The sequence below is a fragment of the Chiloscyllium punctatum genome, chromosome 7 (genome assembly GCF_047496795.1).
Source record: "Chiloscyllium punctatum isolate Juve2018m chromosome 7, sChiPun1.3, whole genome shotgun sequence".
Taxonomy (NCBI): Eukaryota; Metazoa; Chordata; class Chondrichthyes; order Orectolobiformes; family Hemiscylliidae; genus Chiloscyllium; species Chiloscyllium punctatum.
Genome location: NC_092745.1, coordinates 108,982,388 through 108,999,702, shown reverse-complemented (window position 1 = coordinate 108,999,702; position 17,315 = coordinate 108,982,388). Strand labels below are relative to the sequence as shown.

Here is a 17,315-nt window from a genome sequence, read left to right as displayed (position 1 = left end):
TTTGGCATCATGAAGAGCCCGTTCCTGTGTTGTACAGTTCTATGTTCTAAATACTGGAAGTATTTATAAGAATGTGCATACTTTATTTGATATTTACCAATGGATTTTACTGTCTTTAAGCTGTAGTAAATCAACTACCTATTCCAGTGAAAACTTGAATTAACCTAAACCTACATAAAAGACGATCAGACAAGCAATGGAAATGTACATGCAGCAAATAATATTTAGTCCTATTATAATCTTAATATCAAAGTATACAACAGAAATGAGATTCAGATCAGCAGTGCAAGTAGCCCTTCCCTTTTAAATACCTATGCGGACAAACCCATAAGCCTACATAAGAGCAGTAGAAGGTGGAGTCAAAATATAATCACAAGAGATTTACCAGAAGCAAAACCCTGGAACAAGGAGACTAAAGTGAACTGGAAAAATCCCAAAACACAGGCTGAGAATCAAGATCCTATACATCTTGGTGTTGAGATTGAGACTCAAGTGACTCCTGCTTCAATAAGTTTGAGCCACTTGAATAAGTTCTTAAAGAAATTGAAAGAATTCACCTGCATGGGACCAGGAAATGAAAACTCCACTTGCAGAGGCTGGAACAGATGCTCTAAACAGAAAAGAGACTCATTGGTGAGAAGACTGTAACAGAGTGGCTTAAATGAGAAGAAGAAAGTTTGAAGATTGTGTATTTTATATTAATTTCAGAGGAGAAGGTCACCAGCATTTGGAATACATGCATCAAACTCTGAGCGAGAAAAATCTCTCACTTGTATAACAGGTTATACCTGTTGGAAATGAAACTGAGCTGGGGAGGTGCAACTCTTTTCTACAGTAAATATGTACATAACAGGGAACTAGAAATTCATCTGAAGATGTCCAAAATTACACAAGACCTCAAGGAATGAGTAAGTAATTTAATATTGTATGAATGAGAGATATGTAATCCCTGAGGGAACAGCCACTACAGCAAGTCAAAACACAGTGGAATACAGCTTCAATGGTTTTTGATTCGACAACTGTGTTAATTTTCTCTGGATAACTTTAGGGTCACAGCCTTTGGTTCCTAGTCTTTACCTGAAAAAAATCAAGCTGAAGATTTGGACCTTTCCTAAACCACAGATTGAAACATATAAACCTCATTTTTGACAGAAGCATAACGGAGATCGAGAAGTAAAGAAGTGTTCCCCTAAGTAAACACAACATAGTTTCTGACTTGTGAAACTTTGGAATTATTCATGTGACTCTAGAGTGAAAGAACATCCTCAAATTCAGCTGAAATTTATTGGTTTGTGTTGAACTGTGATTCTGTGATATGAAGAAAATCCTGGTTATGCTGTTTTAAAAATTATATACCGCACAAAATGTGTCAAACTTGTGATTTCAAATGTCTACAACATCCTGAATTGAAGCACTTGCTTTATTGTGGAATGATCTTTCTACGTAATTCCTGAAAACTCTGCCGTGAGATCCCAATAGACATAAGAACAGTTCGATTAGACTCCTGATTGCTTGTTCAACGTCTTAACTGAGAATCTGGACTGAATTGAAGATTTGAATTTAGAATATTATTTTCCTGGGCTTTTGAGATTTACTGTTTGCTAATTTAAAACCTTAAATTTTGGAGGCTTGGTCTCAATATTTTTTTCATTTTGATTATTTGTGAACAGCTTTTCCAAATGTCTGAACTTTCTGAGATCAGGTCTGACCGTTTTCCAGCAAATCGTTCCCAGATTCAACAAAGTATTTTGGATGATCAGATCGAATTGTGGTGGTTCCAAGATGCTAAAAGATCCATCTTATGTTATTCTGTGGCATTAGTCTTGATCCTAGCAACTGGAGTGGGGGGAATTATCTTAATCTCCACAGTTACTAGTAAATCTGGAGAATGGAGATTGGGAGTAGGCATTTTCCTGTGTTTATTAACTTTAGTTATCCTTTTTAAACATCTGCTGACCTCTGCTGTACAGGATATGAACTGTGTAAGGGGTCGAGCTCAGATTGATAGGTTAAGGATTGGAGGGTTAATTGATTATTTGGTTATTTTATTCACTGGATTCATGACATTAACCAGTGGTTATGTACTAATAATCCTAGCAAATGCTGATCCCTATCCTTCAGGTCAAATCTGGAATGATATGTTAATTGCTGGAGTGATTCTCACTGTGGCTGGGTCCATTATTCTCCTTTCACTCTTTCTCTATGTTATAATATTCAAGCTTTGTCCCCATTTAGCATCTAGGTCCACAAACAGAAGGGCCCCAAGTATTTATACCATATCTGGAGGTAACTCAGAGAGAAGGCAAGGGGGTTTCTCCTCTAGTACTGCCAATCTGATATAACTAACTGACTCCATCACGAGGTTGAGATTAGTGCACAAAGTGAATTTATTTGAGTGATTTTTGACATTCTAATCATGGAATAACTGCAAAGAATGATCTGATTAAATATGTGAAAATAATTTAAAGCTATAATATACCTTTTTTTATCAACTGTAATAACTAGAACTGAGTTGATAATGATAAGCTGTAACACTTATTGTCTGTCTGCTGAATACACAGACATTAGTGACTAAAATGTGAATGAGATAAAAGTTATAAGGGTTGCTTCTGTAATTCATAATAAATCAACTTCATGGAAGCATAAGCAGGTAATTGTAGATTCTTATGAAAGCATTACTGTAGCTTTCATTTGTGTGAATGCACAAATTAAAAATGAATGTACACAGAAAGTAAAATTGTTATTTAAGTATGAGCTTTATTTGGTCTGTATAAAAGCAGGTTAATTTTCTGGACTTCAGTTTTAAATCCCTTCAACTAACTAAAGAATGGGGAAAGTGAAGCTAGTGCTGCCTAAATCTAGATTGGTCTATCAGTTTGATCCTATAAAACAAAGAACAGTATTTTTTACTTAGCCAAGTATTTTACATCGAATATATTTGAATACCTAACAAAAAGTTGTATGTGCATGCACAAAGTATGTAAGCAGATCATTTGCAAATGGATAAATGCAGGCTAAGGTTCTTTACATGGATGGACAGAGCCACACAAAGAAGTGTATAGAGTGAGCTAATTCTTGTGTTTACAGTAATCCAAACTAAGCATAGATTGACCTCCAACACTTGGTCACAGAAGTCTGTTGACACTAATACATGGTTTCTGAACTTACTATGGAATATTTAGAGATCCTTGGGGTGGAGCTAAATCAAAGTGCTCCAATAGGTCATTTATTTTTGGGCCTAGAAACAGTTATTTCAATAATTATTGATATACCAGTGTTTTGAATCGGTTTCATGTTTCATTTGAGAATATATTCCTATAATCAAACTTTGGACACTGAATGATTCCAACAGTAATCTTCCCTCACTGGTATGAGTACGATTTATTTTCCTGATCTTTTGACATGTTGATATTTTAATGCAGAACAGTTTTAGACCTCAGCCTAAATTGTATACAATATATTTTAAACTTGTGATCCCAACAGAATGTAAATATAATCACGAAGACATTATATGTTTATTCTTTATAATGGATACTGATGGGTGTTACCTATCTTGTGTTATTGGTGGCTTTTGGGAACTTTTATTGTGTATTTTAATGAGCCTTTAATATGGTATAAGTAATGTATGAATTAATGGGCAATCTTTATATAGTTTATACTTCTGTGGCAGCTTTGGACAACTCAACCAATCTATGATTTATTTTAATCTTTTACAACAATTTGTCTTCCACTATTTGCAGTATTGCAGGAGGTTTAAACAAATCTTATGCTTGTCATGTTTTCATGTTTAACATTACCACACTGACTGCTGAAAAAGCTGCTTGACAGCATAAAGACAGTGGAAAGAATAGAAGAGGTAGGGCTGGGCTGCAGATACACTGAGTGATAAAGTCACAGAGTGGTACAGCACGGAAACAAGATATCCTAAATTAATATAGTCCCATTTCCCAGCATTTGGCCCATAACCCTCTAAACCCTTCCTATTCATGTACCCATCCGGATGTCTTTTAAATGTTGTAATTGTACCAGCTTCCACCACTTCCTCTGGTAGCTCATTCCATACACGCAACACTCTCTGCATGAAACATTTGCTCCATAGGCCCCTTTTAAAATCTTCCCTTCTCACCTTAAATTTATGCCTTCTAGTTTTGGACTCCCCTAACCTGGGAAAACAAAGTAACCTTGGCTATTCACCTTATTCACAACCCTCATGATTTTATAAGGTCACCCATTCTATAATGCCTCTGGTGTTCCAGGGGAAATAACCCCAGCCTATTCAGCCTCTCCCTATAGCTCAAACCTTCCAGCCCTGGCAACATCCTTGTAAATCTTTTCTGCACCCCTTCAAGTTTAACAATATCTTTCCTATAGCAGGGAGACCAGAACTGAATGCAGGGTTCAAAAAGTGGCCTAACCAATGTCCTGTACAACTGCAACATGATATCCCAACTCCTACACTCAATATAATAACCAATAAAGGCATGCGTACAAAACATTTTCTTCACTAGCTGTCTACCTGTGACTCCACCTTCAACAACACCCATCCCAAAGTCTCTTTGTTTGGCAACACTCCCCAGGACCCTACCATTAACTGCATAAATCATGCCCTGATTTGCCTTACCAAAATGCAACATCTCACATTTATCTAAATTAACTCAATCTGCCATTCCTCGGCCCATCGGTCCATCTGATCAAGATCCTGTTGTATTCTGAAATACACGCATACACAGGTACTGTGCCATTTCTCAAATACAAATTCATTGCAGTAGATTAAGCAACTTGAGGTTATGGCTGCAATGATAAATTAAAATAATGAAAATGAACATCATACAATAATTGTTGTTAAATGATTAGGATAATTTAGTTATTTACATTAAGTACTGGGCGGTGATTTTGGTACTGATGACTGAATAATGTTAATCACGTAGTCCCATCACCGAAAGGCTCAGATACACTTCTCTCTGTTGACTGTCATGATCACATGATTTTATTAGAACAGTCATTGTCTATTCTACAGCAATGGATGAGCTGAGCTATTGGGCTTTAACAAATCTAACTGTTTCTTGAATCCTCATGGAGGATGCTCCTGTGACATGAATCAATGATTGTTGATCAGAAATCTAAAAGAAATCTGATATCATTGTAGATCAATTACCAGTGATTTATTGTATTAGATGTACTCTGTATGTGTGATTTATACATTAGAATATTTACAGTCAGAGCTGAACTCTGACCTTTTTAATCAGAACTACATCTTTAGGAGAGGAATTAATAATTTTAAAATAACCACAGCAACATGCATAATTATGAGGGTTACCTGTATGCACAGGTGAACTGGAATTTAACAACAAATTTACCTGTTTCCTAAGCTGAATTTAGCATTGTGCATCAACAAAAGCATAATCGTTTGGGCTATTAATTAGTAAACTAAAAGGAAAAATGTTTATTTTACACTTGATGAAATGGTTCAATTGCAATTCTTAAGTACCAGGTATTGTCATTTTCAAATCACCCAGTGGGTATGACAGACATTTAGATGCCCATCTCTGTGGCCCACTTTAGTCATTGAGCCATTATCAGATGCCTGATAGCTGTTTTCTATCCATCGTGTCCATGTACCTCTTAATCTTATGATCTCAGTCAGGTTCCCTCTCAGCCTTCTCTGCTCTAAAGAAAATGACACAAGCTTATCTAACCTCTCTTCATCTCTAACCTGCTCCATCCCAGGCAACGTCCTAGTGAATCTCCTCTGCATGCTCCCTCGTGTGTAAAACATACACACAAATTAAAAATAAGAAGTGAGTCAAAAATAAAAGGAAAGAAGTTAAGAAAGATGTATGGATCAGTGTCTGCGTTCCATGCAGAGTAGATGATGGGGCATTGTGACTATTGTGTTGGTTGGTACTAGTTGCATATACATTGATAGGCAAAAGGTCGATTGGCACAAAGTTGACTTCAAGGAGGTTGGTTTTGCAGAATAGACATTGACCTTTTTCACTTTGACTGCAGTCACACTGGCATCGGTGAGTTAAGTTAGTTTTGTTTTTACTTGTAACAAGGATGTTTAAAAGCTGCCCCCTATGCTGTTGTGTTCAAACATACAAGCCCACTAACACAGAGAGGGCCTTTCATCTCTGTTCTTGTGTTTTCTTGAAAGGGGAAGACACAAACGTGTCTGAAGTTTGGCATAGATTCAGCAGAAGACAGTTTTCACTTGAGAGGTGGTAGTCAGCCCTCATTATCTTTGCACCACAGAATGTTACTGTCCAGTTTGTTTTGATTTGTCTCTCTCCTATTGAAGGATTACAATTTTAAGGTCTCTTGGCACCTCCAGGGTCCTCTACAGACAGCCATTGAATCTACATCTGCAGTCATCTTTTAGTTGTATGTCCTCTTTTTAAAAAATGCATTGCAATTAACAGTTCAATATCTCTAAGTATTTTGGGGTTCTGATCAGTCATCATGACAATTTTCATAAATTGCCAAAGTATTATGGATACACTCAGTCCATCTCCTTTGTTCATACAGACACCATTCCCTGCCTCACCTTCACATTGCTACTCTTCAACAACAACAGTACTTTATATTTATACAGTCTCTCTTCATCTCTAAACTGCTCCATCCCAGGAAATATCATGACCCACGTTGTTTTACAACGACATTATAAACCAAAATTGACATTAGGTCACATGACGGGATGTTAGGTTAGAAAATCAAAACCTTTGTCAAAGGAGTGTTTTAAAGAAGGAAAATAAGATGGAGAAGTGGAGAGACTCCAGAGTTTGCAGCAACAGAAACCATAGTCAACAATGATGGAGCGATTAAAATTGGAGATAACTTGCCAGTACTAAATAAGTGCAAACTTCTTAGAAAGTTGCAGCCTAGAAGAGATGACAGAGATAGAGAAGGCCAAGGATTTGAAAACAAGAAAATAGATTTTAAGATGGAAGTGTTGCTTGAATGCAGGCTAATGAAGCTAGTGATAGGTGACTGGGACTTGGTGGGAGTTAAGACACAGCAGTAAAGTTGCACCTCAATTTTAGTGATGAAAGAACGTAGGAGATGGGTCAGGGGCTTTGTAACAGTCTAGTCAAGAGTGGACAAATATCTTAAGTGTTTTAGTTCTTCAAACTTCTGAAAAGTGGAACTGATTAAATGTTTGGTGACAGGAAACAAAAGAAAAATAATTGATAAAGTATAATGTTTCATGTTCCTTGAGGATAATAAATCTTGAATTTTAACATTCCATAACAATCATTTATTGGTTCATTTTTCACTGAATCCAACTTGTTGAATATGAACCTCAGAAAATCTATTGCTTCAACTAACCAACTTTTCACAATGTACCCCTCATCATGTGTTTCTTCTTTATCTGGCCAGTAATTGGGCATTTTGACCTCTGATCTTCTCAGGGTTGTTCATTGGTGCTAATCAACCACCAGCTTCCCAGGAATAGATTTCTGAAAGATATAGAGTTACATGAAGATTGTTAGCTCATGTATGGTATAAGCACACACACAAACCTGTTTCTGTACTGTATGGGCATTGGCAACTTCCATGTAATCTGATAAAACATCCTAAGGCACTTTTCATGAATGTTCTTGAAACAAGATTTGACACTGTGCCACTTAACTTGTATAAAGACAGGTAACCAACAGCTTAGTTAAGCAGGTGTGTTTGATGGAGTATCTTACAGGAGGTGAGACAGGTGGAAAGGCAAAGAACTTTTAGTAGTTCATGACTTGCTGTACTCAGTCTAGAGTTAAACAGGATTGAAACTCACCTTGTAAATTGTGGGGGTTGCCATGTGCCTAAGCAGTGAAATTTTTCCATTGTTGTAAAACAAAATAGCCAATTTTTATTACCTTCAACTTGGGCTAAAATTTAATTATCAAATTGACATGCTCTTGTTCAAGTACTTACCTGATTTGATTCTATTTAATTATTAATCTAACTTGGGATTGCTGTCGAACTGAGTATTGCTGTGAGGTTGTTATGTTACAAAGACGAACAAATAAATGTTGTGCAATGGCTTCAGCTGAAGTGTGTAATTTGAAAAAGATGTTAATGCATTTTATTGTTTCATTCTGCTTTCAGCACACATATCCAAATTTACATTTAATGCAGATGAACAAAGTTTAAGTTGTCCACAATTTATAGTTTTGAGTAGATTTCAGTGTTTGTGACTGCAAATGTTGTATTTTTGTTTGTGTGGTTTTCTTCAGTTGATGTGGTTGATTTCAGGAGATTCCATACTCACATTTTGAGTTGCAATTCTAATACCTTTACAAATTCCAAGGTGACTTTAGTTCTTGGCCATAGACAGCACAATCTCTTTTTGCAGCTGCTGCAGGATTCCCATTGTAAAAGGCTCACAATCAACCTCTCCCTCCACCCCCGCTCTGGTAATTCTAATCTGAGTATCTCTCTGGCTAATCAACAGGGCAATAAATTAGCTCTTGAGGGTTTTTGAGGTGCATCAAGCAGCTCATTTTTTTGGAGTAATTCAAGTAAAAAGAGCCCTTCATCAAGATGGGTAGTTATCTTTTATTGTTTTTAAAATTGCCTGAACTAGCTAATTACACTTGTGTTCCTCTGATCTTTTGGAGCACAGAGATTTCAACCTAAATGTAATCAGATCATTAGCATGGTCCCTAAGGAACTAATGCCACATTTAGTCCCATGTTCAAAGAGTTCTGGTGATACCAAAAGTCTTGGAATAAAGGCGCATAAACTGAATTGGGAAAGCTGGCAGCCATATAGATCTTAGTCATTGCCTTACTCACAACCTGAAACATAGCAGTCAGTGAGATCAAGTGTGTCTTCTAATTAAAGAATAATGACCTATGACTTGGTTTTGTTGTGTGTTCAGTCTACCATTAACATTAGAAAATGGAAACCTTGCTAAAATAGCAATCTATGCATGTCTAATTTTTGTGACAGTTCTGATGCTCCTTTTCCATCATTTTATCCATCCATTAAAGTTCAACTCCATAGGGTTTGCAGTTTTCTAGAACTCCAGTCACTGGTTGCACAGGAATGAATTATAGCAATTACTTTTGGTCGGACTGTAACATTCAATCTACAATGGAGATTCAGGCTGTTAGCTATAATAAAACAGATGTTTGTGAAAGTATTTCTGATTTGATTAAAATGCTTTGCTATTGGAAATCCATGACAGCTACATGATGTAGATTCCTCAGTTTATATTAGATTAGATTACTTACAGTGTGGAAACAGGCCCTTCGGCCCAACAAGTCCACACCGCCCCGCCGAAGCGCAACCCACCCATACCCCTACATCTACCCCTTACCTAACACTACAGGCAATTTAGCATGGCCAATTCACCTGACCTGCACATCTTTGGACTGTGGGAGGAAACCGGAGCACCCGGAGGAAACCCACGCAGACACGGGGAGAATGTGCAAACTCCACACAGTCAGTCGCCTGAGGCTGGAATTGAACCCGGGTCTCCGGCGCTGTGAGGTAGCAGTGCTAACCACTGTGCCACCGTGCCTCACCGTGTCTCAATAGTAATAGTAGTATCCCCAATTTTTCTCCATATATTTCTTCCTCTTCTCAAAACTGTCTACCACACAACTATCACAAAACTTTCCACTTACATATCTGAACTTACAAAAGTAGTAATTACATCAAGTGTCCTGGCATTAGCTTTAGGCTTATTTCAAAATAAATAGGGGGCAGCATGGTGGCTCAGTGGTTAGCACTGCTGCCTCACAGTGCCGGGGCCCAGGTTTGATTTCAACCTCAGGTCACTGTATACGTAGAGTTTGCACATTCTCCCTGTGCCTGTGTGGGTTTCCTCTGGGTGCTCTGGTATCTTCCCACAGTTCAAAGATGCGCAGATTAGGTGAACCGGCCATGCTAAATTGCCTATACTGTTAGTGTATTAGTCAGACGAAAATGGGTCTGGGTGGGTTACTCTATGGAGGGTCGGTGTGGACCTGTTGGGCCAAAATGGCCTGTTTCCACACTGTAGGGAGTGTAATCTAAATGTAAGTGACATCTCTTTATGGCAATGTCTTTATGGACTGAGTACAGCAAGTCATGAACTACTAAATATTCTTTGTCATTCCACCTGCCTCACCTCCTGTAAGATGCTCCATCAAACACACTTGCTCAACTAAACTTTTGGTCATCTGTCTTATAAAAGTTCAATGTTGGAATTTCTGTGTCTCAAAAAATCAGAAACACACAGGTATAATTTGATAGTTAAGACAACATCAGTATGATGTATGAACTATTTTTCTTTAGTGTGGATTGCTTTGCAGATGCCTAGTTCTATGCATCTCAGAATAACACAAAAGCTTTATTGTGTACATCAATTGCATACATCATTACTTAGAACAATGCACCCATCGCTGTTTTAAGAAACCTTTTGGAAAGTTTTCACAAAGAATGCAGAATAATATAGCTACTGCGTACTTCAGGTCACCATCAGCAGTAATGTACAGCTATAATTCGTAAACATAATTATCCCACATTTCGGAGGGAAGTTGAGGTTGATCATGGCAGGGGATGCATTGGAAACAATTCAGCAAGGAGCATTGAAACTACAGCTAGCTCTTAAGTGAACAAGAATTGTTAAGGCAGATAAATCTAAACTTTATTACAGAAAACAGTTGATCATGTAACCAAGTTTTATTTTTGCAAATTGTGAAGATTATTATCAGAAATGCATTAAGGTAATTGAATATGGAAAAGAAAATCACATGCATAACCAGGATAAAACTGGAAGTTGTGATTATATTAGAAGGTTTGAAGGAAATTCCAACAAAGAAACAGTTCCCACTTTACAACTATTGGTGGTGATCATTAAAATTCTGTTAAACTGTTCAAATTGTTTGAAATCATTTCTAGGTCTTGTAATACCATCTAAGTGCACGGTTTACTGCTGATGTTGATTGATAAACACATGATGACATCCTAATCTGCTGGTCAGTGATCTTCAGGGTAGGCAATACATTCTGAATGGCATAATTTTAAAGAGATACAGAACAGACAAATCTAGGGGGTGGTTTTAAGATAACTTTGAAGTTGAGAAGGTTATTAAAAATCATACAAAATTTTTGTCTTTGTGAACAGCCATAAAATACAGGAGCAAGAAATTTATGCTAAATCACTACAAATCACGAGCTGTGATCATCATTTCAGTATATTGCACCTGAGAGATGTCAGAGCATTGGAAAGGGTGCAGGGAAGGTTTATTAGAATGCCACAAGAGTTACAGGAGTTCCATTATGTGGAGGCAGTAGAGAAGCTATGACTGTTCTTCATAGAGCAGAGAAGGTTATAGCAACCTTTAATCCTTAAGTAGAACAGTGAAGAAAATTTGCCAGTCCTTTAAAACATTTGACAAATTGGCAATTGTTTTCAAGAATCTTTGGAAAGGGTTTTTAAGATTTTGCATCAGTTGTCATTTTCTTGGATATTAAGAAATACTTGTCCGTGTGACATGGCAATCTTTGACCTGAAAATGGTATAAACAAACAGGAGGTTAAGACAGAAACTGTGTGATTGTACAGAGAGGACTACTAGCTTCTAGCAGGAGAGATGGAGGGTGAAGGTAATCAGTATAGTGAAGTAGACACAAAAAGAAAAGACAGACAGAAAAGAGCACAATATAATTTGATTTTAGAAAGTTCAAAATAAAAGTTGGCTTTCTGTTTGGCTAGAAGATTAAAAATATAATTCCAGAAGTTCTTTCAGAAATGACATACAGGTGAACTAAAATGGATTGAATTCTAAATAGTAATGCAAATAGCTCAGGCATGAAAATGAGATGAGAGTTTGTATCAGATTATCAGATCGTGAACGAGGTATTGTTGATTGGTTATTTGAAATGGAAATCAAGAGAGTTAGGCTATCAACACTGATATGATCCAACAGAACACGAGAAGACGTTAGTAAACCAGTACCTAGTAGGTGCTAAATGTATCCAGGGACTGAGAGGCTTCAAGGCTGAATCAATTGAGATGGAATGATTGTGAGATTAAATTTCATGTCACATTTGTACAGGAAGAGATGAAGGTACTTATGATTTTGTAATATCTATCTGTGCTCTACTGACCAAATAAAGTCAAATTTACCTTTTGTTTGAAGTATAATTTTCTCTTAATTCATGTTTCATTAACGTTAAGTTTGATTTGTGTCAAACATCTAACGTACACAAGATGAAACGGTGTTGCTAATTGGAGGGGATTTTAGTTTAGGGCTCTCCACAAGCATTATAATAATGTTAAAAGGAACTTTGATAGCATAAATACAGGATAACTAGGTGGCTTGGATTTGTGATAATTGGTAAAAGATTGATCTGAGGGTCTTTGTGGTGTAGTGGTAATGTCCCTACTTCTGAGCCAGGAGGATCAGGTTTAAGTCCCTACTGCTCTAGAAGAGTGTCATGAAATGTCTAGACAGATACTTTCTAAAATAAAAGGTTGGTTTGTTTGATCTGAAATGCACAGTCTGGAATGCACTGCGAATGAGATTCAGTAATAACTTTTGAAAGAGAAATAAATACTAAAAGTGGTAAAATTTGCAGAGATACTGGGAAAAAGCAGTAATTGATTTGATAACTCACAAAGCGCCCACCGAGGCACAGTGGCCAATGGCATTCTTCTGTGTAATGATTCAATGGTTCAATTGGCTGAATATCCAGTGATCCACAACCTGATGACTATTAGGGCAATAAATAGGCATGTTGCAGGTGTTCCATGTTCCTGTCAGGAAATCTCCAACAATATCACTGACATATATTAGTAATATTACATCGAGAACAGCACTCAACCATTGAATCACATGGCCTGGTATTTTGTTTAACACAACAGTGAAACCCAAAGGACTCCATTATTCATTATATAAGAGAACTATGGAGAGTTGGTACCAGATGACAATCCAGTTCGACAGAGCATACCCTTTGTTGTAATATTGCTACCACCATATCCAGCTGCACAGTTACTACAGAAAGGGTTTGTTTGATGCACAAAGATGATATTCACAGGCCAGCGATCAGAGGTAAAGTAGAATGTGAAAACCAACTGAAGCTCATAGCAGTGAGAAAACAAAGCAAGTGTGTGTGTATGATTTGATCGGGAACCTAGTCAATATAGTTTACATTTTGTTTAATTTGAGAAGTAATATTATATTACTATGAGGTATATTGTCCACTATGTTTCTTTATTACAGGAAAAAAAATACAATTGCTTAAGATATTCGGCAGTACTCCACCTGAGATTTAGTAACAATTTTATATAAATAGTTACTGTTGGAAATATTTGTATTTGGGCATATATCGTTATGGTTCTGGGATTTTAAACAATAATGGATTATAACGTTCGACGTGCTTCCTGCACTTTCACTTTACATCGAAATTGCAGGTGAAAGGTTGTTGGTGAAAGGTGAAAGTTGGGGCACACATTCGACCAGGAAGTTTCAGAAAGAGCAAGTTGTCCAGTGGCGATTACCTGCACAAGGAGCTGTGCGTTCCTCGGAGTTGTTGGAGAAGCCTCGCTGGAAATGGTCTAAAAACAGATAATCGAAAGCTGTCTTTTTTTTTGGTTGGATGTAGAGAGGGGCGGAGTCAGGACCTGTTGACTGGAGATTTACCTGAAGGCAGGGAGAAACTCCTGGCGCATATAAACCACTATGGTGATAATGACCGATGGATTTACCCTGGACGGTGATCGTTTACCAGCCGGCCACTCTCCAGAATGAACGCTTTACGGGGATGAATTACCTGCTTCGAGTCCGGAGTAACTGATCTGAAAGAAAAGCTGGAAATTAAACACCTTAACCTGTGAGAGGCTGCAAATGATCGGGGCACTGTATAATAGGAAGCATATCCACTCCAAACTGTACCTGATTACAGCAGAACGAACGTCCGAGGCTCAAGAACAAAGAGACTGTCATTTAATTCCGGTGATAAACCTCAATTGCCCCGTGGAACTGGAGTGAGTACTGCACATTTAAGTCTGTACCTGACACATAAATTGCATCCCTGAGTAAAACCGTTCTTTTGCTGCACATCAGGGTTGGATAGAACTGGCTGTTTGATAGTTAACTTCACATAAGATATTAACCCTATACTGAGACTTGCAGCCAATGTGAAATTTCGACCCCACCTCCATACAGCTATTTTGTGATTGTTAAATCTGCGATAGATTTGACCCTGGGGGCAGCACTGGACTGCTGAAGAGACGTCGAACAGCTTCAGTCAACAACCTGGGAGTTTGATTTCATCTAGTGTTTCTTCTGGGAAACTTCTAGACTCAGAAAATCAGCTTTCTTGAACTGCACTGTGAGAGACGTTAAACAAACAACGGCAGTATTGAAAGAAGCAAAGCAGAGATAGACTTTCAAGGAAACGTGCTGTATTGCCACTGGTTGACCTGAGAGGATAACGTTTTATGTCACTCGACAGTGAAATCCTGCGCTTTACAATATCAAGCACCTTTGGCTACCAAAGCAACGAATAATAGTTTCAGATCTCCAGTATCCACAACTCATTATGTTTAAATAATAGTTGAACCATGCGTCCAGGACTGTTTTATTCTGAGCTCCTGAGGAACGCCTGAGGACCCTGTATGTGAAAGATAACACTGAAATCCTTCCATGTTATAATTGAAATTTAGAATATCTACAGCAAATTGAAGACTTTACCTGAGTGTAAAGTATGAAATTCCTGAGATTTATGCCTTGGTAAATCTATCATGTAAAAAACACCTGCTTAGGTGTCTTAACTATGTGCATCTAGGCAGCGTTGAAGGTTTCTGGTGTAGGATTAATCTTTGTACAGGATTCTTGGAGTTTTTTTGCATATTTAATAACTTGATTCTTTTTTTTTCTTATGGCTGTTGGTGGGACAATATTACCAAATGCCTGAGCTTTCTGAGATCATGTCTGGCAATTTCCCAGCAAGTCGTTCCCGAATCCAGCAGAGTATCCTAGAGGATCAGGTGGAATTATGGTGGTTCCAAGATCTTAAAAGATCGATCCTGTGCTATTCTGTGGCTGTGATCTTGATCCTCGGAACTGGGTTGGGAGGAATTGTTCTATTATCTACAGCTACCAGTAAATCGAGTGAATGGAGGCTGGGAGTGGGAACTGTCCTGTGTCTTTTAGCTCTCTGCATTCTTTTGAAACAACTGATGAGCTCTGCCATCCAGGACATGAATTGCATGAGGAGCCGATCCCAGATTGACAAATTAAGGAGTGGAGGCTTAATAGATTATTTGATTATTTTAGTTGCTGGATTAATAATACTAATCTGTGGCCATGCATTGATAATCCTGGCACATTCTGATCCTTATCCTTCGGGTAGATCCTGGAGTGACATGTTAATTGCAGGTGTTGCCATTACATTAGCTGGATACATTATCCTCCTCTCACTCCTGGTCTACAGTTTAATCTTCAAATTCTGCCCCCATATAGCATCCAGCTCCTCGAACAGAGGGGTCCCAACTGTTTACATGATATCATCAGGCAATGCAGAGGGGAGGCCAAGGGAATTTTCCTCCAGTACAGCCAACCTAATATAAAACCGGAACTGACTGACTTCAGCAGGAGTCCCTCTTACGTTGAGAAGACTAATCAGGCTGGGCTTGTTGGTGCACAGTTTATGGTGAAAACAGAAGAAACTCACAGGTTAACTGCACAAAACACTCCTTAACTATAGTAATTAATGCAGGCCAGTATAGATTGTGATTCATTGGAGTCTAATTTGTAACACAGATTTATAAATCTTCACATTTAGTAATTATTATTAGCTGAACAGGTAAAATTAGAATTAAATTAACGTGAAAGCTGAGTTGTGAAGGTTTTGATATCTGCAGATGTACGTATTAACTCATTGGTGAATGAATAGCTATTGCACATTATTGTTACCTCACAACTGTAGCTGTCATGAGTGGTACTCACACATTGCAAAAGCACTTTACAGAGTGAATCAAGACTAATGGAAACACAAGCACATTTTTCTATAACTGTCAATAACATCAGTCATGATTTTACTGTTGATAATAAATGCAATTGTTAAATATTTAAGAGTGGAATGAGTCTGTCTCTTCTTCTAGTAACTTGTGAATTTCTGTCATCTAATCTGCTTGACCTGGTATAACCACATTCACTTCATGATTCTGTACCTGTTACATTGTTCACTGGTTTGATAAAGAAAGGTGATCTTGGTCATTTATTATTTGCTTTACTGTGTTCTTGAAATGAGATATTACTCCAATGTTTGTTGACATGCAGCTGTGTTACTGCATAACTCACTTTTTGATAATATTTTACTTAGAGTGAAATATCGACTGTTGCTTTAGTTAACATTTTACTTGGCTGTTCCATGTTCAGCATTTTCATTAACATGTTGGTTGAGTGTTATATTGTTCACTATTTTTGTTGGTATTGCAAGAGTGCTCGATTTGTCAGAATGTTTGCAGTGTCACGTGTACTTTATTAGATCATAGTGTCAGAGAGTCATTACAACACAGCAAACCCTTACTGCTCTGTAGAGCAACCTGAGCTGTCCCATTCCCCACTCTCTTTGGGTACTTGTGCAAGGTTATTTTCCTCATACCATTTTTCAAAGCTTTGGCACCTCCCCTCGTATCAAGGGAATGTTAGGAAATTATGCCAAGTCCTCCTGTATTTCCACTCCCACCTCCTTTAATGATATAGGATGCAAGCCATCCAGATTTATCCATTCAAAGCAAACCCTTTTAACTGCATCTTTCCAATTAATTTTCACCCCTCCATGATCTCTGTTATCTCCAGTTCCACTGATGTGTTGCCAGACTCCTCTTCCTTGCTGAATATAGATACAAAGTACCCGTTAAGTAATTTTGCCTTGCCCTGTGCATCTAAGAATAATTACTTTCTTTGTGCTTTATAGAATCCACAATTGATTACTACCCAGTTACTATTTATATGTCGGTAGAAGATTTTGTTTTTTATTTCCTTCTATGTTGAGCATTATTCTTATATTCTCTCTTTGCTGGTATTATTTTCCACTTCACTTCCCGTCTCATTATATTGTATTTGGCTTAGTTCTTGTTTGGAAAATTCACCTGATATGCTCCATCTCCCCTTTGTTTTATTGTTTCATCATCATCATTTATTTCCCTTATCGTCCACTGAGACCTGGCTTTGGATCCCTTACTTCTTACCCTTGCTGGAACTTCAAGAGTCTGAAGCTGACACATTGTTCATTTATACATTTTCCCATCAATCTTTGCATTTTACTGTGGTTAGATCCCCTTTTACCTAATTAAAGTCAGCCCTCTTCCAATTTAAATATT

General features: G+C 37.6%; 2 protein-coding genes across 4 annotated transcripts; both read left to right on the top strand.

Annotated features, from left to right (window-relative positions):
* The first annotated feature begins 374 nt into the window (after positions 1-374).
* Positions 375-8,123, top strand: LOC140480032 (transmembrane protein 125-like). The gene has a single exon (XM_072574570.1). It carries the CDS (start codon positions 1,680-1,682, stop codon positions 2,340-2,342), a length of 663 nt encoding a protein of 220 aa, XP_072430671.1. The 5' UTR covers positions 375-1,679; the 3' UTR covers positions 2,343-8,123.
* A 4,705-nt stretch (positions 8,124-12,828) lies between these two features.
* LOC140480031 (transmembrane protein 125-like) lies at positions 12,829-16,057 on the top strand. Of its 3 annotated transcripts, none has more exons than XM_072574568.1 (2): positions 12,829-12,989; positions 13,589-16,057. In XM_072574568.1, the coding sequence occupies exon 2, from the start codon at positions 14,895-14,897 to the stop codon at positions 15,555-15,557; it is 663 nt and encodes a 220-aa protein (XP_072430669.1). In that variant the 5' UTR covers positions 12,829-12,989; positions 13,589-14,894; the 3' UTR covers positions 15,558-16,057. The 3 variants fall into 3 exon arrangements, with proteins under 3 accessions (XP_072430669.1, XP_072430667.1, XP_072430668.1); XM_072574566.1 differs by having other exon boundaries at positions 12,829-13,035; XM_072574567.1 differs by lacking the exon at positions 12,829-12,989 and adding an exon at positions 13,033-13,090.
* Positions 16,058-17,315: the final 1,258 nt, after the last annotated feature.

Bases quoted from the DNA above. Each gene is read 5' to 3' on its own strand.
- LOC140480032 (XM_072574570.1), top strand. From the start codon at position 1,680: ATGTCTGAACTTTCTGAGATCAGGTCTGACCGTTTTCCAGCAAATCGT.
- LOC140480031 (XM_072574568.1), top strand. From the start codon at position 14,895: ATGCCTGAGCTTTCTGAGATCATGTCTGGCAATTTCCCAGCAAGTCGT.